Source organism: Mesocricetus auratus, unplaced genomic scaffold, assembly GCF_017639785.1.
Source record: "Mesocricetus auratus isolate SY011 unplaced genomic scaffold, BCM_Maur_2.0 Super-Scaffold_100038, whole genome shotgun sequence".
In the NCBI taxonomy this organism is placed as follows: Eukaryota; Metazoa; Chordata; class Mammalia; order Rodentia; family Cricetidae; genus Mesocricetus; species Mesocricetus auratus.
The window spans coordinates 6,750,054-6,772,995 of record NW_024429216.1 but is presented as its reverse complement, the minus strand read 5'-3'; the positions used below and the strand labels follow the sequence as shown (position 1 = coordinate 6,772,995).

The 22,942-nt window shown below is 53.1% G+C and overlaps 1 protein-coding gene across 3 annotated transcripts; it reads left to right on the top strand.

The window, feature by feature from the left end:
- The first annotated feature begins 27 nt into the window (after positions 1–27).
- Sirt2 (sirtuin 2) lies at positions 28–22,776 on the top strand. Of its 3 annotated transcripts, XM_040734379.1 has the most exons (16): positions 28–164; positions 912–958; positions 4,596–4,644; positions 4,869–4,982; positions 9,966–10,007; positions 10,106–10,212; positions 10,315–10,371; positions 11,932–12,000; positions 15,972–16,101; positions 18,984–19,043; positions 19,441–19,496; positions 19,605–19,681; positions 19,763–19,814; positions 21,718–21,788; positions 21,924–21,990; positions 22,081–22,776. In XM_040734379.1, the coding sequence occupies exons 1-16, from the start codon at positions 149–151 to the stop codon at positions 22,234–22,236; spliced, it is 1,170 nt and encodes a 389-aa protein (XP_040590313.1). In that variant the 5' UTR covers positions 28–148; the 3' UTR covers positions 22,237–22,776. The 3 variants fall into 3 exon arrangements, with proteins under 3 accessions (XP_040590313.1, XP_040590314.1, XP_040590315.1); XM_040734380.1 differs by lacking the exon at positions 912–958; XM_040734381.1 differs by lacking the exons at positions 28–164; positions 912–958 and adding an exon at positions 2,972–3,025.
- Positions 22,777–22,942: the final 166 nt, after the last annotated feature.

Here is a 22,942-nt window from a genome sequence, read left to right as displayed (position 1 = left end):
GAGAGGCGCATTGTACGCTAGGGTTCCCTGGACTGCGTTGGCTGCCGGGAGTTGTAGTCCTCTAGCCTTTCTCGGCCCCCTCTTGCTTCCGGTGCCGTCACGGGACAGAGCAGTCGGTGACAGCTCCGAGGGCCCCCACCCCGCTCCCATGGCCGAGCCGGACGGTGAGTCGGGGGCCCAGGTGGGAGGGTCGGGCCGCGCCGGGGCCTGGCTTCGGGCTGCAGGCCCCGGGGCCCGAGGGCAGGCTCGGTGGGGTGGGGGAAAGGAGCTGCGTGAAGGCAGGGAGTGGGATTTGGAGGGCCGTTGCTAAGCGGTCGGTATCGCTAGGTTGTTGGGATTCTGGGGTGTGGGATTTTAAGGGTCCGTTTGCCAAGTTCTTAAGGATCGCGTTTCTCGCACTTTGGTTGCTGAGAACCCTCGTTGCTAAGGACCAAAGTTGCTACGATCCCGGTTGCTAAGGTTATCTGGTGTTAGGGGCAACTGTAGGATGTTCGGGAACCCCTGCCGCCCCTTTCTGTCTCATTCCTTCCGTTCCTGTGCCTCTCCTAAGCCTCCTACCCTCACTGCATCTCCTCTCCCGCACTCAGCCGCGGCGTCCCCTCTTGAAAAACTTGGCCCTCCCTCATTCTCCTGGCTGGCACACGCTACCATGCCCTGCCTAACTCTGAAGTCTTCCTTCAGTCCTGTGTCTCCTGCTTTCTCCTCCTAAGCCTGCCCCTCCCCAGCCTTTCCGAAACCTCACATCCTCCACTCTCAAAAATGCCTTTCCCCATCCCCGACAGTTTTTCCACCATCCCTGACTCCAGGATAACTAGTTTGGTGGGTTCTCTTGTTGCCTCCGCTGCTGTAAACCCTTCATCCCTTTAACTATTCCCTGTGCTGTAACCACGTCTGCTCCCCCTCCTCCCCAGCCTCTGACCCTCTGGAGACCCAGGCAGGGAAGGTGCAGGAGGCTCAGGTGAGATGGGGAAAAGGGGTTGGAGGGAAGGAGAGAGATGGATTTGGCTCCACATCCCACGCTGGGGGGAGGTGGCAAGGGGAGGCTTTTACCCAAGGGCCCTTGGCTTATGGTTCTGGTCCCTAATTCCGTCTGGGGATTAGGACAGCCTCCTGGGGAATGGTGGCTTCTGGGGACCGTCAAGGAAAAATGTACAACCTCCACCTCTGGTTGACCTTCCATAATGTCTTCTTTTCTTACTGATGCCCACCCCTTCCTCAACCCCTTCTGAACCTCATTTGTGCTGGGCCTGGAAGAGACAGCTTTCTAGTTTGATCCCCAAACTCACAGATTCCATGGGGTGGGGGAAATGACCTTATAGGGTTGATTTTAAAAGTAGCACAGATGGGTGTGATGTCATACACCCATAATCCCAGCACACCAGGAGGGCACAGCAAACTTTGTGGGTTGGAGAAGATTATAGAAGGGTCTAGCCAAACTCTTCCTTGGAGGAGTTCACCAGCTGATCTAGGAACAAGACCAAGATATCGTCGCCGTGTCATAAGTGAAGTGATTTAGAATTTTCTTCAATAAGATCAGATGTGGTATTCCGTGCAGAGGGCGGACACCCGGGGAGGCGAGGAGGAGGAGTAAATGTTTTCAGTAGCTGTTGCTGGGACTGTCCTTTATTGACGCTCTACCTGTACTTTAGTGTGCATGACCTCATGTGATCTCTCTGGCGTCCCAGGGAGCATAAGACCCTTTTGTGGGCACTTTACAGCAGTGTCACTTGGGCAGAGGGAAAGAGAAGGACTTGAGACCTATAGGAAAATGGGCCCTAAAGATGATGTAAATTCAGTGGGGAAGTCGATGAATCATCTCAAAGATGCTTGAAGATACTTGCCGATGCCTCCAGAGCCCCCAGAGGCCAGCTACTAGAGCAGTGGGCTCAGCCTTCCTAAGGCTGTGGCCCTTTAATACAGCTCCTGATGCTGTGGTGACCCCCAACCATAAGATTATTTTGTTGCTACTTCATAACTGTCATTTTGTAAATATCTGATCTGTAGGATGTCTGATCTTTGACCCCTGTGAAAGGGTCATTCAAACCCCAAGGGCTCTCAGCCCATAGGTCGAGAGGCATTGTACTAGACAATGCCTACAAGCACTGAATGCCAGCATGCCCATTGCTGTGGTGTCACTCTTCAAAGGGAGGCAGGTACAGAAGCTATGGTCAGCAATGCCCATAAGTGCACAGCAGAGCTATTACAGCCTGCTGTGGGCATCTATATCTTACTCGTCTAGCTCCCAAAATAAGACAATGCCAGACCAAAGCGTTTCACAGTCAGAAGAGGTTCTCAGTGGCAAAGAAGATGTGGGGTGTCAATTGCAGCATTATCCAGGCCCCGTGGCTGTCAGGAGAGGGAGTCAATGAACTATGGTTCATCATACAATGTGCTACTATGGACCCACAATAAAGAATGGGGGGGTGCTGGAACGATGACTCTGTAGCTAAGAATGTATACTGCTATTCCAGAGGACCCAAGCTCCCTTCCAAGAACCCATATCAAGCAATTCACAAGTGACTGTAACTCCACTTCCAGGGGATCTGACTACATGGGCCCTGGCACACACATGCACGAACATGTACATATACACATAATTAAATCTAAAAGAGTGAGGTGGGTCTGTGAAACATTGTTAAGTAGCATCCTCTGGCAGGACCCACATCTGTAATATCAATGAGTAAAAACCCCTGCAGAGAAAACAGCTGGGGCTCTTGCTGTTTAACAGCCACTTGGCTTGGCTTTGCCACGTGTTCATTATGCAAAGGTTCAGAAGGCTGAAAAGGAGGATTGTGGGCCAGAAGCCAGCTTGGGTGAAACAGTAAGACCCTTCTCAACGAGAAAGAAAAGCTTGTATAATACATCTCTCAATTTCTAAACTTTGCTTGTTTGTTTGTTTTGTGGGCAGGAGGTGCATGCCACAGTGCATGTGTGGTGATCTGAGGACATCTGTTCTCTCCTTCCTCCACGAGGGCCCCGGGCTCAAACTCAGGTTGTCAGGCTTAGTGGCAAGCGCCTTCCCCTGGTAAGCCCTCTTGCCAGCTCCCGTAATTTTAAAAGTCGGGTAAAGAGTCATTTTTAGAGTCAGGCATGGTGGTGACACACCCCTGCAATTGCAGCACCTCAGGTGGGTCAGGAACCTGGGGTCACCCCCAGATACATAGGAAATTGGAGCCAACCTGGGCTATGTGGGACCTTGTCTCAAAACAGCAGGAATAACAAAAGAATGTTTTTAAAAATAATTTGAAAAGGAGGTTTGGAAGCGGAGCCGGGAAGGGGTCGTCTAGGGACTTTCGAGCAGTTAGTTGATTGAGTTGGTCAGACTATTTCTGACATTACTGCAAGGCCAGCCCTGACCTAGCACCCAGCTACATGCATTTAGATGGTTCTGGAAGTCCTGTTATCTAGGCTGGGCATTAAGTGGTGAACATAGGTTAAAACAAATATCCTGCCCTGTGTGGCCGATATTATGGCACTTGGTAGATGTTTGTGATTCAGGGGGTTTTAGAGGAGAGAGGGGTGGACTGCTCTAAACAGGCTACCATATGTGGGGAATAGGAGGATCAGAAACAGAAACTGAGTCAACAAAGCCAGAGCAGGACCCCAGGAGAGGGGCCACATGGAGGGATATCGGAGGCCAAGTGGGTACACTGGAAATTGGTGTTACGGACAGGGTGGAGTAGGGAAGCCAACTAAGGGACAGTGAGGCCACTTGGCACCCCCATGGGAGCAGGAGCTGGTTTTGGAGAGATGCTGAGGCCACCTAGAGAGGCTCCCATCCGGGGACAGAGGAGCAGCATTACCAGTGACGAGGCTGCAGCCAAGCCTCGGCAGGTGGCTCAGGGACCAGCCGAGAGGGAGGCCAAGGGACTCTGCTCAGCGTCACAGCAGCCTCTGAACTGCATGGACAAGTTGAGGCCCCCGGAGGTCAACTCTGATGGTGTGGCTGTCCAGTGTGCATGCAGCCCTGGCTGGTTTCACAGTCCCTAGCATCTTGTCGGGCTGTGATGGCCAGCTGGTTACAACATCGGACGTGATCTCCAATGTCATGCAAACTTAATAGCGAGTGTGAGGCCAGCCTGGGCTACATAAACCCTATCTCAAAAAAGCATGCTAGGCGTGGTGGCGCCTGCCTCTACTTCCAGCAGTCAGAAAGAGGCAGAAACATGTGGATCTCTGAGTTCAAGGGTGTCCTAGTCTATATAAGGAACTCTAGGTCAACTAGGGATATATAGTGAGACCCTGTCAAAAGAAAAAATGGGGGCAGACATAGTGGTACATGCCTTTAAGCCCAGGAGGCGGAAACACGTAGATCTCTGGAAGTTCTGGGTCAGCCTGGTCTACAGAGCCAGTCCTAGGCTAGCCAGGGAGATCCCATCTCAAAAAAGATAAGGCCTAACATGTGAGTCACATGAGCAGACCTGGGTCCCCTCCCTATAGGCAGCCTGTCCCAGAGCCCTCGTTCTGGCCCTGCACTTCTTCAGGCCGCCTCCCAGTCAGAGCCTGACTCTCTCTGCACCAGGTGTCACCCATCCCCCCCTTCCTCCCTCCCTAACCCTCTTCTTGGGCTTGGCCATCCCACCCGCCCCTTCCAGGATTCAGACTCGGACACTGAGGGAGGAGCGGCTGGCGGAGAGGCAGAGAGTAAGTGTCTTCCTGGAGGGGGGCTGGGAGGCCTCTGGCTCTGGGGTTGTAGGGCAGGGTTCTGGGGTTGCTCCCAAAGTGGGTAATAATGGACTTGGTACTGGAGGCTGCTGGCTGTGGGAGACGTTGGGGCTTCAGTGGTAGGAGGAAAAAAGATTGCCCGGTTGGGGTGAGGTCTTTGGGCCCAATGCCCACCTGGCACTGTCTCTCTTGTTGTTGGTCAGTGGACTTCCTGCGGAATCTGTTCTCCCAGACCCTGGGCCTGCGCTCCCAGAAGGAGCGGCTGCTGGATGACCTGAGCCTCGAAGGAGTGACCCGTTACATGCAGAGCGAGCGCTGTGAGTCCCCCATTGCCCGGCCACCTCTCCCACTCCTGGCCCCAAGTGACTTCAGGTCTGGGCAGCAAGAAACAGCTGCTGAGTATGGTACAGACCTGGAACTCTGAGCAGATGTAAAAGCACGCTTTCAGGGTTAGCCACAGCTGTATGGTGCATTTAGGGCTAACCTGAGCTCCATGAGAGCTTTTCTAAAATTAAAAAAATTGGAGGAAACCCAAGATGTACAGATGGCTTACTAGTTAAGACCACTGGCTGCTTTTCCAAAAGACCTGGGTTGGATTCTCAGGACCCACATGGTGGCTCACAACCTTCTGTAACTCCAGTCCCAGGAGAGTCTACTTATGGCCACTGTGGGTGTCAGTTATGTACCTAGAACACAAACATTCACTCAGACAAAGCCCCTGTACACTTAAAAAGACACTCAGCCAGCTCTTCAGGAAACTTAGGCAAGAGGATCATGAATTTGAGGGCAGCCTGGGCCGTATTAATAAGATTGTTGACTCAAAGAAAGAAAGAAAGGCAGGCAGACAGACAGACAGACAGACAGACAAGAAACCTAGCTCCAAAATGGAGCACACGAACCCTAAGCATTAGAGGTGATGGAGTGAGGTAACATTGTTCTCAAGCCCCAAGTCTGACAAAAGTGTGTGTGTGTGTGTGTGTGCGTGCGTGCGTGCGTGCGTGTGTGTGTGTGTGTGTGTGTGTGTGTGTGTGTGTGTGTGTGTGCGCGTGCGTGCGTGCTTGCATGCTCAGCTCCACACAGAAAACTAGCCAAGCTCCAACTCCAGGGGCACCTTTTACCAGGCACAGGGACCTAGACTGAGTCACGAGACCGCCCTGCCTTCTGCCTCCTCTGAGTTCCCTGTGTCTGATTGGCCAGACCTGAGTCACTGCTTAGTTTTTAAGGGGTGGAACAAGTGGGTGCTGAGGATGGAGCCCAGGGCCCCTCATACTAGGCAAGCACTCTACCATGGAGCTGCAGCCCCAACCCTCCTTCTGCTTTGTGTTCTGAATGGGTGTGAATCTTCTGTACAGTCCCCTGAGGTTGATCAGCCCTCCTCAGCCTCCCAAATAGCTGGGAATATGGACCAGCACCAACAGGCCCTAGCCTGTTAGTGGTAATACCTCTGGGGTGACTCAGGGTGAGGCTTAGGAAATTAACAGAGGTGTGATGTACCCCGTGTGCTGGCGCACCTGCAATCCCAGCTACTCTGGAAGCTGAGGCAGGAGGGTCTAATTCAAAGTCAGCCTGGGCTCCATTAAAAAAAAAAAGGAAATAGAGACTGAGGAAATATCTCAGTCTACAGAGCGCTGCCACCCCGGTATGTGGACCTGGGTTTAATTCCCCACACCCAATAAGAAGCTCAGTGCTTGTGAGCCCAGGGCTGGGGAGACAGAAGGAAGAGGATCCAAGCCGAGACCAGATCCCAGTGAGAGACCCCGTCTTAAAGATCATGATGGGGATCTGCAAGACATCTTAGCACGTAAAGGCACTTATCACCAAAGCGATGGCCTCAGCTGGGTGCCTGGACCCATGTGATAGAAGAGAGATGATTCTCAGAGCTTGTCCTCTGATCTCTACACCTTTGCTGGGGCACACACTCACAAAGAAAGGTGTAAAAACAAATCCAAACAGGTGAGTGGTTCCTGAGAAATATCACACACGCACGCACGCGCACACACACACACACACGCACACACGCACGCGCACACACACACGCACGCACACACACATACACACGCACGCGCACACACACACGCACGCGCACACACATACACACGCGCACGCACGCGCACGCACGCGCACGCACACAGACATACACGCACGCACACACGCACACACACACGCACGCACACACGCACGCACGCACGCTCGCTCACTCACTCAAAAGAGAACCCAATCCCTTGAGAGCTGTGGATGTGTTCTCTATGGTATTATTACAGGAAGCCTGTCTCAGATGTGCTCTTTAGAGACCAGCTAGCTGGGTCACCATGAAATTTATATTTCTTTTAAGATTGAGTCACCAAAGTCTGGGAAACCAGGCCCTCGAGGTCCTCGGTGGGAACAATGGAGCTTTGAGGGTCCTGAAGAGCCCTTTGTTGAGGCCACCATCTCCAGTTTCCCCTTCGCCCAGCTGCGGTCTCCCTCCCTGGCAGCCAGGCTCAGCAGCTGAGCCTCTCTCTCCTACCACAGGCTGGGCAGCCTCCTGCAGAGAGAGCCCCAGGAGTGGCAGGGTCCGTTTTCCTTCACCTTCTTACAATCAGGTCTTAGAGTCACTAACCTAACCTATCAGGTGAGGGACTTAGGATAAACAGTGATTAATCAGGCCCGTCTGTTTGCTAGGCTCTGGGCCAAGGACTTCCCAGGCATCCTGTACCTAATTATCACAGCAGAGCTTCGAAGTCTTTCTAGAAGTTAGCTGAACAAAAGAGGAAACTGAGGTACAGCAAGGTTGTGACTTGGTGTACACATCTGGCAAGTGGCACAGTCAGGATTTGACACCAGGGCCCTTGAAGCCAGGTCTTGCTCTGTAGCTGTGGCTAGCTTTGAACACAAGATTATTTTGCCTCAGTCTCCTAAATTTGGGTATTACAGACTACAGTCAGGAACATCCTAAAGAAGCTGGGTACCTAGGCTGTGGCTTTTTAATTTTTTAAAACATTTTTGTTTTGTTCTTTTTTGAGGTTTCTCTGTCCTGCAACTCACTCTGTAGACTAGGCTGACCTCGAACTCACAGAGATCCACCTGTCTCTGCCTCCCCAGCGCTGGGATTAAAGGCGTGCGCCACCATGCCCGGTTTAAACCTTATTTGTGTTTGCTGTGTGTGTTAGTGTGCGTGCATGTGTGCTGTTGTGTGCTTAGCAGAGGACAGCTTTCAGGCATCATCTTTCTCCTCCCCCATGAAGTTTCTCAGAATCAAACTCAGACATGGCAGCAAGTGAGTGCCTTTCCCGCTGAGTCATCTCACCAGCCCCTGGGGCAGCCTTTGACCTTTGTTCCTACTTGTTGTCCCCTAAGCAGAACACCCCAGGGGTGCCCAGTTCGTGGGACACCACACTTGTGTCTGTCCATCAGCTGACAGACAGATGCCAGAGCTCTGTTTGGCTGGGCTCCCTGCCAGCCAGCAGCTGAGGCAGCAAGGAGCCTGTTTCTGCCCAGTGTGTGCTTGCGAATGGGTTCAACTGTATCACTCCCATATTCCTTTTTTCTTCCTCTCTTTCTTTTTCCCGAGACAGGGTTTTTCTGTGTGGCCCTGGCCGTGTCTGTCTCCTGGGTGCCACCACTGCCTGGCACCCATCTTCTTTTCTAAGAACTGTTAAAAACCGGGAGCAAAGCCCACATAAGAATACAAACCCAGTCTCGAAAAAACAAAAACAAAGCAAGCAAGCAAACAAACAACCAACCAAAAGAATACAAGCCATGGGTCTGAAGAGATGTAACACAATTGAGGGTCTGCAGCTGTAGCTCAGTTGGTAGAGTGCTTGTTCAAACCTCAGCACCGAATACAAACTGGGCATGGCCAGACATGGTGGCATGCATCCTCCATCCCAATGCTCGGGAGGTAGAGGCAGGTAGATCACTGTGCGTTCGAGGACAGCCAGGCTCATCGTGGGACCCTGTCTCTATGAAAGAAAAGAAAAGCCAGGCATGCTAGTGCATGCCCGTAATCCCAGCACTTGGAGATGGGAGCAGGAGAATCAGGAGTTCAAGGTCATCGCTGGCTGCACAGTGAATTTAAAGCCCTCCTGAGACCCATGAGATCCTGTTAAGGGGGGGGTATTTAGTGCAGTTGGCTCAAAGGGGCAGGCTGTGTGGTGGCTTTCCTGTGAACAGAGCAGTCTGGTGCAGGGCTCTGCATAACTGAAGCCTGTGTCTCATCCCGTCGCCTGGGAGACTGAAGCAGGAGGCTCACAACCAAAAATAGCAGCAGGCATGCTGGTGTACACCATAACCTACACCCAAGAGTACAGGCACCTTCAAAGGCCAGAGGCTTTGGGTCCCATGGAGCTGGAGGTAACAGCTGGCTGTGCACCGTTATGACTGTGCCCTGCCTGACGTGGGTACCGGACTCTGAGCTCAGGTCCCCTGGAAAAGCAGCAAGTGCTCTTAACCTATCCAGCCCTCATCTTGCTGTTGTTGTCTTGTTTTTGGAGACAGGGCCTCCCTTCCTTGCACTGACTGACTGGAACTCACTATGTAAACCAGGCTCTCTCACAGAGATCTGCCTGCCTCTGTCTCCCCAGAGCTGGGATTGCAGGTGTGCGCCCACATGCTGGCTCCTTATCTCAGATGAGAGAGAGAGAGACAGAGACAGAGAGACAGAGAGACAGAGAGAGACAGAGACAGAGAGAGACAGAGAGAGAGAGGGACAGAGAGAGAGAGGGACAGAGAGAGAGACAGACAGAGAGAGAGACAGACAGAGAGACAGAGAGACAGAGAGACAGAGACAGAGAGAGACAGAGAGAGAGACAGAGAGAGAGAGAGACAGAGACAGAGAGACAGACAGACAGAGAGACAGACAGACAGAGAGAGAGAGAGAGAGAGAGAGAAATTTGATGTAAAGCCAGCCAGCTGTGGCACACAGTTTTAATGTCTACACTTGGGAGGCAGAGGCAGACAAATCTCTATGTACACCAACATAGTCAGTGCTAGGCCAGTCAGGGCTAGCAGTTTGTCTCAAAAAAAGAAAATTAGTTGTAAGTACTTTTTGAAAGTCATACAATATTGTATCCAGAAGGTAAGCTGTTGCCAGAACTTGGTTTGGGTTGATTTTCAAGGTTTTAGGGCTGAAACTCAAGCCCCCAAACTAGCTAGCTAGCTCTGTACTCCTGATTGGCCCGCAGCCTTCTCCCCTGAAGCCTCACCCACCCTTGGCCACTCCCCCTGCTGAGCCTTCTGGTCGGCTGTTTCCTCACCTGTAAAGTGGTGCTGCCGCACTGGCCTCCCTCAGTGAGCCACTTAATATGAACTCTCTCCTTCAGGTCGAAGAGTCATTTGTTTAGTGGGAGCCGGAATCTCCACGTGTAAGTGTCCCCTCCTTCAAGTCACTACTGCGGGTGTGGGGCCCTCCAAGGGTTCTTGCATACATGGAGCCTCTGACGAGATGAGTACTCCTTCCTAGCTGCGGGTATCCCTGACTTCCGCTCACCATCCACTGGCCTCTATGCGAACCTGGAGAAGTACAACCTCCCTTACCCGGAAGCCATCTTTGAGATCAGTTACTTCAAGGTACAAGCCGCTAAGATGAGGGCCGGGAGGGGTGGGCAGGCGGGGTTCCCACCCCAGGCCCTAGCTTACATGGCCCATGGCCTCTGCTTCTCCCTCCTACAGAAACATCCAGAACCCTTCTTTGCCCTTGCCAAGGAGCTCTATCCCGGGCAGTTCAAGGTGAGGTCTTTTTCCACGGGGGAAATCGGGAGGGACAGACATGGGAAGGAGGTTCCTTATATACCCTTCAGACAAGCATTCGTGATTATTAAGAATTCAGGTTCTGCTGGGCATTGGTGGCGCACGCCTTTAATTCCAGCACTCGGGAGGCAGAGGCAGAGGCAGGCGGATCTGTGAGTTCGAGGCCAGCCTGGTCTACAGAGAGTTCCAGGACAACCTCCAAAAAAATACAGAGAAACCCTGTCTCAAAAACAAACAAACAAAAAAAGAATTCAGGTTCTGGGACCAGCAAGATGGTTCAGTGGGTAAAGGGGCTTGCCACCAAACCTGAGGACCTGAGTTCAATCCCTGGAAACCACATGACTGAAGGAGAGAACTGGCTCCCACATGTTATTCTTGACTCACACCTATGCAAGCGCACCCCCCATATGAATATGTAAATAAATACTGTTTTAAGGGAGGAAAAAAAGCATAAATTCTGGCCAGATGTGGTAGTGCATGCCCATAATTGTAGCATTTGGGAGGCAGAGACAGGAAACTTTCATATGCGAGGTCAGTGTAGATCACGTAGACCTTGTCTCAAAAGTAAAAGGAAAAAAGATTAAAAGACTTAGAAGGTGGATGAGGTAAGTGTGTGGTTCTCTTGTAGAGCGCCACAGCTCAATCCCCAGCACCATGCCAGGTGCCCACAGGGGCTCTGATGCCTCTGCCTCAGCGGGCACTGGTCTACCATGGTGTCACATGCGTACACCCACACAGACCCATAACCATACACGTAATCTAAAAGGTATTTAAAAGAAAGGAAGGCCTGGTGTGGTAGTGCACACCCTTAATCCAAGCACTTGGTGGGCTGGAGCGGTAGCTCACCGGATAAGGGCACTGGCTGCTATTCCTGAGGACCCCGGATCAATTCCCAGCACCCATATAGCAGCTCACAACTGTCTATAATTCCAGTTCTGGAAAATCCACCACCTTCAAACAGATACACATGTAGGCAAAACACCAATCAATGCACATAAGGTAAGTAAGTCATTAAAAAAAATCCCTGCAGCCAGTTGGTGGTGGTGCACACCTGTAATCCCAGCACTCAGGAGGCAGAGGCAGGATCTCTGTGAGTTCGAAGCCAGCCTGGTCTACAGAGCTATTTCCAGGACCGCCAAGCCTATACAAAAAACAAACAAACAAGAACCCTGTCTGGTAAAACAAACAACAAAAAACAAAATCCAAGTAGATAATAAACATTTTTAAGAAAGTAAAAGAAGCCTGGAGGAGGAATGGGTTGCAGGTATGGCGGCCTGGCCTCCCTCCTGGCCCCTCTTTACCTTACGCTCCGAGCCTCAGTTTCCCAACTGTAAGACAAAGCTGCTGAGAGCCTTAACCAATTGGTGAAGCCAACACAGCACGCCCTTGCCTGGGTCCCCTGGTCTGTGGTGGGGGAGAACGCCACGCTCACCCTCACCGGGCAACTGTGGAGGGCCTTGGGGTGGGGTGGGCACTGGCCAGCATCACCCCTAGCCCACGGGGCTGCTGTAAACGTCAGCATTGTTATTCTCCTCGCAGCCAACCATCTGCCACTACTTCATCCGCCTGCTGAAGGAGAAGGGACTGCTTCTGCGCTGCTACACCCAGGTAGGGGGGCCGGGCGGCCCTGGGCAGTGGGCGGTGGGCCGGATGGGTCTTGGCACCCTCAGGCAGAGCTAGAGGTGACACAGGCAGGCACAGGGCCAGCCACCAGGGCTCAGCTGATTGTAGGGAGTGACTTGCAATGAGCCGCTTCCTCTTAACCTCAGACTCCCCTTTCTATAAATGGGGGCAGAAACTGGGTAAGTTGGTACTTCCGGGAGTGGAGACAGGAGGAGTACAAATTCAGGGTCACCCTTGGCTACAACAAAGGGAGTTTGAGGCCAGTCTTTGGGATGTGAGACCTTGTCTCTAATTAATTGATTAGTTGATCAATTTATTAAAATGTAAACTAATGCATTTAGAATGTATTTATTTTGGTTTTTTGAGGCAGGGTTTCTCTGTATTGTTTTGGAGCCTGTCCTGGAACTAGCTCTTGTAGATCAGGCTGGCCTCAAACTCACAGAGATCCGTCTGTTTTTGGGTTTTTTTTTTTTTTTTTGAGACAGGGTTTCTCTGTACTGTTTTGGAGGCTGTTCTGGAACTCGCTCTGAGAATTTCTTAAATAAATAGGAAGAGCTGAAGCAGTCTATGGTGAGGCGACAGTGTACTGTGTCAGGTCATCCCACAGACTGCAGAAGGCGTCTATCTGAGGGATGCCATCCAGCCATACCCCAGCCATCCCAAATCAGGGAAGGGGGCGGTTTCCTACCAGGTGACGTTCATCAGGAAGAAGGTGTGCGTTTTATGGCTTGCGCAGTTCTGCACCTGACCTTGGATACAGTAGCTAATAGGACACTATGGCCACACCAGAGTCTTCGGAAGGGTGTTTAGATTAGTAGCCAGAAAACGAAGTTTGTACCTCTGCCTCTGTTTTGTCAATGTGTTGAAGTTTAAGTGCTCTGCAGCAGTCTGCATGTGTGCTATAAATTACACCTCAGAACACAAGCTGGCCGAGCGTGGCAGCACACACTTGTAGCCCTAGCACTTGGGAGGCTGAGGAAGGAACATCATGAGTTCAAGTCCAACCTGGGCTACATAGTGAATTCAAGGCCAGGCTGGCTCCATAGCCACACCCTGCTCCCCCACAAAAAAAATTTAAAAAGGAAAAACAGAACTCCAAATCCTCAGGAAGCGTTCACGCTTGACTACAAATTGATGTTTTCTTCAGGCAACCCAGTGAGGCACCTGCAATGTCAGAAATGGCCACCAGGGGGAGGATGAATTCTTTTGGAGCCAGGTGGCTGGAGGCCCTAATTGGGGAAGGGACAGCTCAGTCCTTCAGCACTGCTCAAGTTCAGGACGTTCCTAACTCAAGAGAGTCAGCCTCATTCACAGAACATGGCCAGGCCTGATACTGACTACCTCCCCTCCCCCCCCGGCGCCCCACACTTCCTGCACGTGGTTGTATGTGCCTCTGGCACCCTTGATTACTGGCGTCTATGACAACAGACGTCCACCCAGTCCTGGGCGCTGCCGGAGTGAGCAGCGCAGACACCCTGCACTCATGGTGCTGGTATTGTCAAGTGTGATAGGGACGAGAGGGACGGAGTCACACACCGAGCATGTCAGGTGGTACAGGCCTCTGGATGGGAGGCGTTCTGTGGGGGCCACTGAGGAACGCCAGGCATCTCCTTGGAAGATGACGCCTGGATGGTGCCTTGGCTAAGTACCTCCTGTGCTATCCTGAGACTGTTGGGAGGGAAGGTGTCAGGAGATGGCAGTCTGCCTTGAGACCTTGGGAGAGGGCTGCGCAGAGGGTGAGGGGCAGCTGGACATGCAGCTGGGCTCAGCAGAATAGCAATGGTTGGAGAAGCAGCGTGCGGGTATTGACTCAGCAGACAGTGGAAAACTGAGGCCTCAGGCAAAGCCAGCTGCGAGGGGAGAGCGGCCAAGAGCCCTCCCTGACTGCTGGAAGGTTGAGATTTCACCAGAAGGCCAGCACAGGCATGTTCAGTGCGAAGTGTGCAGATATCTGACAACTACCTGCAGTATTTCTTTTTTTTTTTTTTTTTTTTGGTTTTTCGAGACAGGGTTTCTCTGTGTAGTTTTGGAGGCTGTCCTGGCACTTGCTCTGTAGACCAGGCTGGCCTCGAACTCACAGAGATCTGCCTGCCTCTGCCTCCCGAGTGCTGGGATTAAAGGCGTGCGCCACCAACACCCAGCCTACCTGCAGTATTTCTTTCTTTTCTTTTTTCTTTTTTGGTTTTTCAAGACAGGGTTTCTCTGTGTATCCCTGGCTGTCCTAGAACTCGCTCTTGTAGACCAGGCTGGTCTCGAACTCTCAGAGATCCGCCTGCCTCTGCCTCCCGAGTGCTGGGATTAAAGGCATGTACCACCACTGCCCAGCATCTGCAGTATTTCTTTTTTTTTTTTTAAAGATTTATTTATTACATATACAGCGTTCTGCCTACATGCCAGAAGAGGACACCAGATTGAATTGTAGATGGTTGTGAGCTACCATGTGGTTGCTGGGAATTGAACTCAGGACCCCTGGAAGAGGAGTCAGTGCTCTTAACCTCTGAGCCATCTCTCCAGCCCCTGCAGTATTTCTTAAACTTTAATTAATTTAGTTGATGTGTGTGTGTGTGTGTTTGCAAGTATGCACACACATGTGCACAAATGCCACATCAAAAGTTTGGAGGTCCCAGGACAATTTACAGGAGTCAAGTCTCTCCTTCTGTCACATAGGTTCCAGGATGAAAGTCGGATCATCAGGCTTGGCGGCAAACGCCGTTATCTGCTGAGTCATCTCACCGGCCCCACACATGAACTTTAAGAGGGGTTATTTTATGTGTGCGGGTGTTTTGCCTGCATGTATGACTATGGACCATGTGCACGCAGTGCCCACAGTGGCCAGGAGAGGGCGGTAATGGGTGATATGAGCTGCCCTGTGGGTGCTGGGAACCAAGTCTGGGTCTTCAGTGAGAATAGCCTGCTCCAGCCCCACACACACATTTTTGAAGGACTTAGGTAAAATAGCTAAAGGTGGAAACAGTGTTCCACTTGTCCACTTTGTGACCACTTTCTCCCTCTCCTCCTCCTCAGTCACTGTTTGAGTCACTGACGGGCTTTCTGGAACACACTGACTTGGCTTCTGAATTGTGTGGTGCTGTTTTCAGCCCAGGACACAGGAACACAGGAACCTGTTCACACAGCTGCCGTGATCACTAAGCCGCTGTAGTCCCCGCAGAAGGGCGGCTACAGATCTTTCCAATTGTGTATATGAAATTCACAACACGACACAAGGTTTTCTACGAGCTTTTTTCCACTCAGCCCCTTGTCTGGGGACCCTTCCGTACTCACTACACAGCAGCACCATGGTTTTTTTTGTTGTTGTTGTTGTTTTGTTTTTTTTTTGTTTTTGATTTTCGGGACAGGGTTTCTCTGTGGCTTTGGAGGCTGTCCTGGAACTCGCTCTGTAGACCAGGCTGGTCTCCAATCACAGAGATCCACCTGCCTCTGCCTCCCGAGTGCTGGGATTAAAGGCATGCGCCACCAACGCCCAGAGCTCACTTTACACTTACAGCAGTCCTCCTGCCTCAGTCTCCCAGTGCAGGGGTTACGAGCAGCCACCTTCACTCCTGGCTTGACTCGCTTTATTGTGTTAATGCTTGGCCACAGCTGTCCCATACAGGCTGAGATTGGGGCGGCCCAGGTATTGCTTCTTTAATAAACTCGTGGCAAATGGTGGGCAAGTGTGGCTCTCTAACAAAAGAACTCTGAACAATAGAAGCGGTGGCCCAAGTGTACAGAGGATGTCACAGCGCCATGGTGATGGCGGTGGGCCTGGCCTTGTGGACATTAGAGCCTGGGCAGCCTTGAAGCCGCCCTGACTGTTAACCCTTCAGTGGCCTCACTGGAAGAGTGGGCACTCCCCACATGTCCTCCCCCTCCCTCCCGCCCCTGCCCGCTGCAGCCCCACGTCGCAGACCCCCAGGGCCGGTTGTTTCCCTGACTTTCCCTGTGTCCCCATGCAGAACATTGACACTCTGGAGCGGGTGGCAGGATTGGAGCCCCAGGACCTGGTGGAGGCCCATGGCACCTTCTACACGTCACACTGCGTCAGCTCCTCCTGCCGGCAAGAGTACTCCCTGAGCTGGATGAAAGGTGAGGCGGGTATCCCAGATGAGGCCACGCCTCCCGCTCCTGGCCCTCGCCACAGCCAGGTCTCCAAGTGGTTTGGCACCATCGTGGTCTAGTCCAGTTCTGTAGCCAGTTAGCCAGTGAGCTGGTTGGTTTCTTCTGAGACTAGGTTTCCCTATGTAGCCCAGGCTAGCCTTGAGCTTGCACTTGTGCCTCAGTCTCCCCAGTGCTGAGGCGACAGGCATGCGCCGCCACAGTCAGGATCTTCTCTTTATAGTAGCTGTAGAAGCCCCAGAGATTCCAGGTGGTGTCAAGTCCCCTGGCTCCCTTGCCACCCCTCTGCCAGGCTGCCTACATTTGAACTACACAGCCAGGCCAGCCACACGTAGACTCGGTGTAGACTCTCAGTGGTCACAGAGCCGCTGAAGTCAGGAGCAGCTCTGTGGCCTCCAGGGTGTTTCACCATTTCTCATGAACGTCCTTACGTCAAGGGAAACACAGCTACGTACTCAGGTCGGCACTGAAATGATGGAGGCCATGTCTGCATCCACTATGCTGCTGCTGCTGTTTGTCTCCTGAGCACTAGGAACGAGCCTAGTGAACCAAAGAGTCAATTCTCAACTTCCACCATGCAGGTCCCAGAAACCGAACTCAAGCTGTCAGGCTTGAAAATGGCACCCTTACCTTCTGAACCATCTTGCCGGTCCAGAACATTAAAAAAAAATTCAAGACAGGGTCTCTAATTTTATCAAACTTCTGTTGATTTTTTTTTTTTTTTTTTTTTTTGGTTTTTCGAGACAGGGTTTCTCTGTGGCTTTGGAGGCTGTCCTGGAACTTGCTTGGTAATCCAGGCTGGCCTCGAACTCACAGAGATCCGCCTGCCTCTGCCTCCCGAGTGCTGGGATTAAAGGCGTGCGCCACCAATACCCGGCAAACTTCTGTTGATTTAAATTGGAGAAGTCACATCAGGAGCCATGGTATATGCCTGTTATCATTGCTTGGGAGACAGAGGCAGGAGGGTCAGGAGTTCAGGGCTAGCCTTGGCTACATAGCAAGTTCCTGGCCATGCTGGGCTATACGAGAAAAAATAAAATAAGAAATAACAATAAATTTTATAAGTTCCCTGTAGCTCAGGCTTCTATATTAGACAGAGCAAGAGGACTTTGTAGAGAGGTGAAATCCTGGGTAGAGATGCTGGAGGCACACATGACGTGGCTCACAACTGTCTCCACTGTCACTGTCCCGTTCATGTAAGGACAGCGCATCCAAGAGACACAGCCAGTCCCCTCGCCCTCGGTGCCAGCACCAGCCTGTTTCTGGCAGCCTTTGTGCTGAGTCTGAAGCTGCGGTGTCACTCTGGGAAGCTATATTCTTTATGCTGACTTCACAAAGCCCCTGGTGTCCCCTCCAGATCAGGATAGCTGCGGCCTTTGTGGCAGGACTGTGGAAGGTGGCCTGTCAGAATGCCAGCCGAGACTGAGGGTCCCTGAGCACTGTGCACAGCTGGGGTGACGGACAATGGACGTCACCCTCTTTATGGCCCTGGGCAATGGCATCTACCACCTGCAGAACAGCACGTGGCTTGTGTAGAAAGACCCTGAGTGGCGGTGGTTAAAGCCACACTCCAACAGACAGAGGAGTGGCTGAGTGACTGAGGTCCAGTCCTGCGGGCTGCAAGTGACAGATGGGCTTTCTAGCTTCCTGCTCCACAGGCAGTAAGGAGTGTGACTGTCATAAGGGTGCTATTGGAGGAGCCTGTCACAGGGACCCAGTCAGGAGGCGGATGGGCGTGAGGTTGGCTCCATCCCAAGATTCTCTGTACGTCCTTTCCTGGCCCAGGGGCAAATGGGACTGTCCTCAAGACCCATTGGTAGGGCTTGGCTCCCATTCCCCAGATGGGGGTCTGGTGGAGTCCAGGGGTGCCTGGCAGGGGCAGGTGGCTTTGTTCCTGTGTTTATCATCTCTCGTTCACTAGCTGTAGGTGGTGGTGCTTGGAGTCACCCCTGAATGCCTGGAGGAGGAGAGGAAGGCTCTCTAAGGAGGGAGCTCCTCTCTAATAAGCTAGAAGGACACCCCAGGAAATCCCTTAGTGGTGGGGTGTGCTGCGTGTTTTGTGCTGCTGGGGCTTGGGCATATAAAGTCAGATGCTCTACCACTGAGCCTCACCCCCAGCCCCTCCCTGGGGAATTCTAGGCAGGCACTCTACCACTGACCACGCCCCAGCCCCTCACTGGGGGATTCTAGGCAGGGGCTCTACCACTGACCACACCCCAGCCCCTCACTGGGGGATTCTAGGCAGGGGCTCTACCACTGACCATGTCCCAGCCCCTCCCTGGGGGATTCTAGGCAGGGGCTCTACCACTGACCATGTCCCAGCCCCTCCCTGGGGGATTCTAGGCAGGGGCTCTGCTAATGAATCATGTCCTAAGTCCCATAACGTTCCACCATTGAGCTACATCCTTAGCTCTTGGGTTTTTTATTGTTGTTGTTGTTTTTAAATTATTTTTCACATTTATTTATTTGTGTGTTTGCATGTGTATATGTGTGTGTGTATACATGCCACAGCATGCCTGACAATGTCAGACGACAGTCTGCGGAAGTTGTTTCTCTCCTCTTAGCATGTGGGTTCTTGGGATGGAACTTGGGTCATCAGGCTTTTGGCAGCAAATGCCTTTACACAGAGCCACGTCCCTGCCCCAGCTCTGGGTTTCTGGACGTGGTCTTGCTGTGTAGCCAAGGCTGACTGAGAACTCCTAGTCCTCCTGAATTCTCCCAGAAGCAGGTTTAGTGGCTCGCCCCACTGCTACTGCCTGGGTTGCATTCATGTTGAAAGCAGGGGAGGGCAGAAGAGGGCTGCTCCTGCCTTGGGAGGCCTCACCTCTGCTTCCTCCCTCTTTCCCACCCAGAGAAGATCTTCTCAGAAGCAACCCCCAAGTGCGAGAAATGTCAGAGCTTGGTGAAGCCTGGTAAGCCTCAGGGACTGGGGGACTGGAACTGGGCCCCCCCACGGTCCCCTCTCTCCACCTCTGCTGCCCGGGGTGGGGGACTGGAACCGGGGCCCCTCTCCCCCATGGTCCCCTCACTCCACCTCTGCTGCCCGGGATGGGGGACTGGAACCGGGGCCCCTCTCCCCCATGGCCCCCTCACTCCACCTCTGCTGCCCGGGGTGGGGAACTGGAACCGGGGCCCCCTCCCCCACGGTCCCCTCTCTCCACCTCTGCTGCATGGCCCATTTCCCACTGTCCTGCAGAGGGTGGGTATCTGTCCGCCCCCTCAGGCCTCAGTTGGCCCCAGACTTCTGCTCTAGCTCTGTGTCCTATGCCTCCTCTCTGTCCCTGTGTTCCTTTGTCTGTTTCTACTTAGACATCGTGTTTTTCGGTGAGAACCTCCCTCCACGCTTCTTCTCCTGCATGCAGTCAGTGAGTGTCCGCCCTGGGCTTGGCGGATGTGGGGTGCGGGGCTGGAGGGGAGGCAGGGCCCCAAGCCAGAGCAGTGGGGGCCACGTCCTTACTGGCTGCTCCCCGCAGGACTTCTCCAAGGTGGACCTCCTCATCATCATGGGCACCTCCCTGCAGGTGCAGCCCTTCGCCTCCCTCATCAGCAAGTAGGTCGAGGGGGGTGGGACTGCGGGTCACCTGGGGACAGGGTACCAGGGCAGACCCTGAATCCAGCTCCCCATTCCCAGGGCACCACTGTCTACCCCACGCCTGCTCATCAACAAGGAGAAGACGGGCCAGGTGAGTCTGCCTCAACTTCCCTCTCCCTGTTCCTCTGCTCACCGGGGGCCCTTTCACCCCCTTCTTCAGGAGGACGAGACAGGTCTCAGAGTCCTGGCTAGAGAGCATCAGCTGCCATTCAGGCTGGAATATGGAAGCTGGGCGCAGGGCTAACCTGACACTGCAGGCCTCTGGGTCACTCCGGACCCCTTTGAGCGGACGACAGAACCATCCCTGGAACCTGCTAAAGCCCACGTGCTTCCTGGGACCCAGGAGACCAGGGTGCCCCTGGTTTGCAACCGAGGCTGCCAAGGCCTGACTCACCCCTCCAGGGGAGGCCTTAGTCCTGGGTGGAGAGGATATATTCCAGGAAGGGAGGGGTGGTGCCTGCCTGTGACACAGGTGCCAGGAGACACAGTCACCGCATGTGCCACAGTGTCCCAGACCAGCCATTGCCAGTCCAGTACGGACTCATATGCGAAAATCCAGGGACTCTCAAGTCCCCTCCTATGCAGTGGTTTGTATGGAGCCCACACACCCTCCTGGGTGTGCTAAGCGATGTCACTGATGTGTGGTGACACAGTGTGAGCTCTGGAAATAGTTGTCAAGACAGACTCTCATTGCAGCCTGTCCTCTCAAACTCACCATGTAATTACCGGTGGCCTTGAACGCCTACTCTTCCTGCCTCTGCCTTCCAGGTTCTAGAACCTGGCTATGTTATCTATTTTTGCTATTGTGGTTTGTTTTTTTGTTTTGTTTTTTTCAAGACAGGGTTTCTCTGTGTAGCCCTGACTGGCCTGGAACTCTCTCTGTAGATGAGGCTGCCCTCAAACTCACAGAGATCCTCCTGCCTCTGCCTCCCAAGTGCTGGGATTAAAGGTGTGCACCACCAACACCTGGCTTTGTTTTGTTTCTTTCAAGACAGGGTTTCTCTGTGTTGGGAACTTGTTCTGTAGACAAGGCTGGCCTCAAACTCAGAGATCCACTTGCTTCTGCCTCCTGAGTGCTGGGATTAAAGGTGTGCTCCACCACCATCCACCAAATGTTTAGAAATTTATTTATCACCATGTCCCATCTCAACCAGCAACTGCTGACAATACAAAACGAGGGGTAGCCAGAGGGGATGTGTCTGGTGGATTGAAGGCTCTGGGGGAAAAAGCTCAAATAAAATGATGACACCCTCCAAAACAGATTCCGATTAAACGTCTGTGACAAGTCTCAGTTGACAGGAAACGCAGGGACAGAAGAACACATGAAGTCACACAAGAAGGCACGGTGGCATGTGTTTGCAGCCCCACACTGGAGAGGCAGATTGGTGGATCCCTGGGGCTCACTGGACAGCCAGTCTCACAAACTGCAAAGTTCCAGAACAACTGAGAAACCTTGTAGCAAAAGGAATATGTTTGGGCCGGGGATACAGCTCACTGGCAGAGTGTTTGCCTGGTATACACAGAGGCCTGGGTTCAAGCCTCTGCACTGCCAGAAAAAAAAATATAATGGTTTAGGACAGGAGAGATGGCTCAGAGGTTAAGAACACTTTCTGTTCTTCCAGAAACCCATGTGCAGTTCCCAGCACCAGTCAGGTGCTCACAACTACCTTAGCTCCAGCTCCTGGGGCCGGATGCCCTCTTCTGCCCTCTTTGAGCACCCACACACAAAGGGGACACACACAGAGACACACATAGAGACACACGCAACCACAAACACTTAGGAAATAAAAATAAACTGGGGCAGTGGTGGTGACACCTCTAATCCCAGCACTCGGGAGGCAGAGGCAGTCGGATCTCTGTGAGTTCGAGACCAGCCTGGTCTACAGAGAGAGTTCCAGGACAGCCAGGACTACACAGAGAAGCCTGTGTCGATAATAAATGTTAGGCAGGTCTGGTGGCTCCAGGCCGTGCCCTTAGCCGCCCTCTTCCCACAGACAGACCCCTTCCTGGGCATGATGATGGGCTTGGGCGGTGGCATGGATTTTGACTCCAAGAAAGCTTACAGGTGAGGCCTGGGCCCGGCCTGGGGGCGGGGGGGGGGTTGGGGGAGAAAGAGCTTGGGAAGGGCAGGCTGAGGCGGGAGAGAAGACGGAAGGCTGGCCAGGCCTTAGCGCATTTTCTAACTGCTGCTCACACGCAGGGATGTGGCCTGGCTAGGTGACTGTGACCAAGGCTGCCTGGCCCTGGCTGACCTCCTCGGATGGAAGGTGAGGAGCTGAGCCACCCCAGCCCACCCTGAGCCCAGCCCCGTGAGGGTGTATGTAACCTCTGACTTGTATGACCTTTGCCCCCGGCAGAAGGAGCTGGAAGACCTTGTCCGGAGGGAGCACGCCAGCATAGACGCCCAGTCGGGATCACAGGCCCCCAACCTCAGCACTACCACCTCCCCTAGGAAGTCCCCACCTCCAGCCGAGGAGGCGGCCAGGACCAAAGAGAGAGAGGAGCACCAGTGACCACTACCTCCCAGCAGGCCAGCGGAACCCCAGCCAGCACTGGTCCCTAACATGGAGCTGGTGTGGGGCTCAGGAGAGCCTTCATTCTCTTAACCACTTTCTTGAAACCAGGGTCCCCAACTCAATCCCAGAAAGTTCTAACATACCTGAGGCCTGAGGCCTGCAGCCTGCGCAGTAGCTCTCTTAACAGCTCACAGGCTCTAACCACCCAGGGCAAGCTCAACCTCCCCTAACTTCTAACTACTCCCAGAGATCAGGTTACCCCCAAACTCCTGACTGCCAGAGTGCTCTTAGGGGGTCTGTGGCTAAATCTAATTAACCCGCCCCACCTGGGGGCTGAACTTCTGTGATGAAATGTAACTCCACCCAGGGGGTGAGGCCTGTGGGATCGCTGAGCCTGGAGGCCTCCCAACTCTCGGCCTCCAACAGACAAAATGGGTGCTGGCCTCTCTTTCCTAGGGACCCACTTGCCAGCCAGTGGGGGACGAGCAGGAGACCTCGTTTATTGGAAACACATTAAAAACAAGGCAAATCAACTAACCATGAGCTGTGTGGCCTCCGCTTCTTTCAGTGGTGCCTGAAGCATCTGTGAGGAGAGGGAGGGGGCCATAAAGACGGAGAGCAGCCATCTATGGCTCCAGCACCTCAGGAGGGTGCCCTCTGGGGAGGGAGGCCTGGTGACTTTTCACCGTGGCTCTGGCCTGCC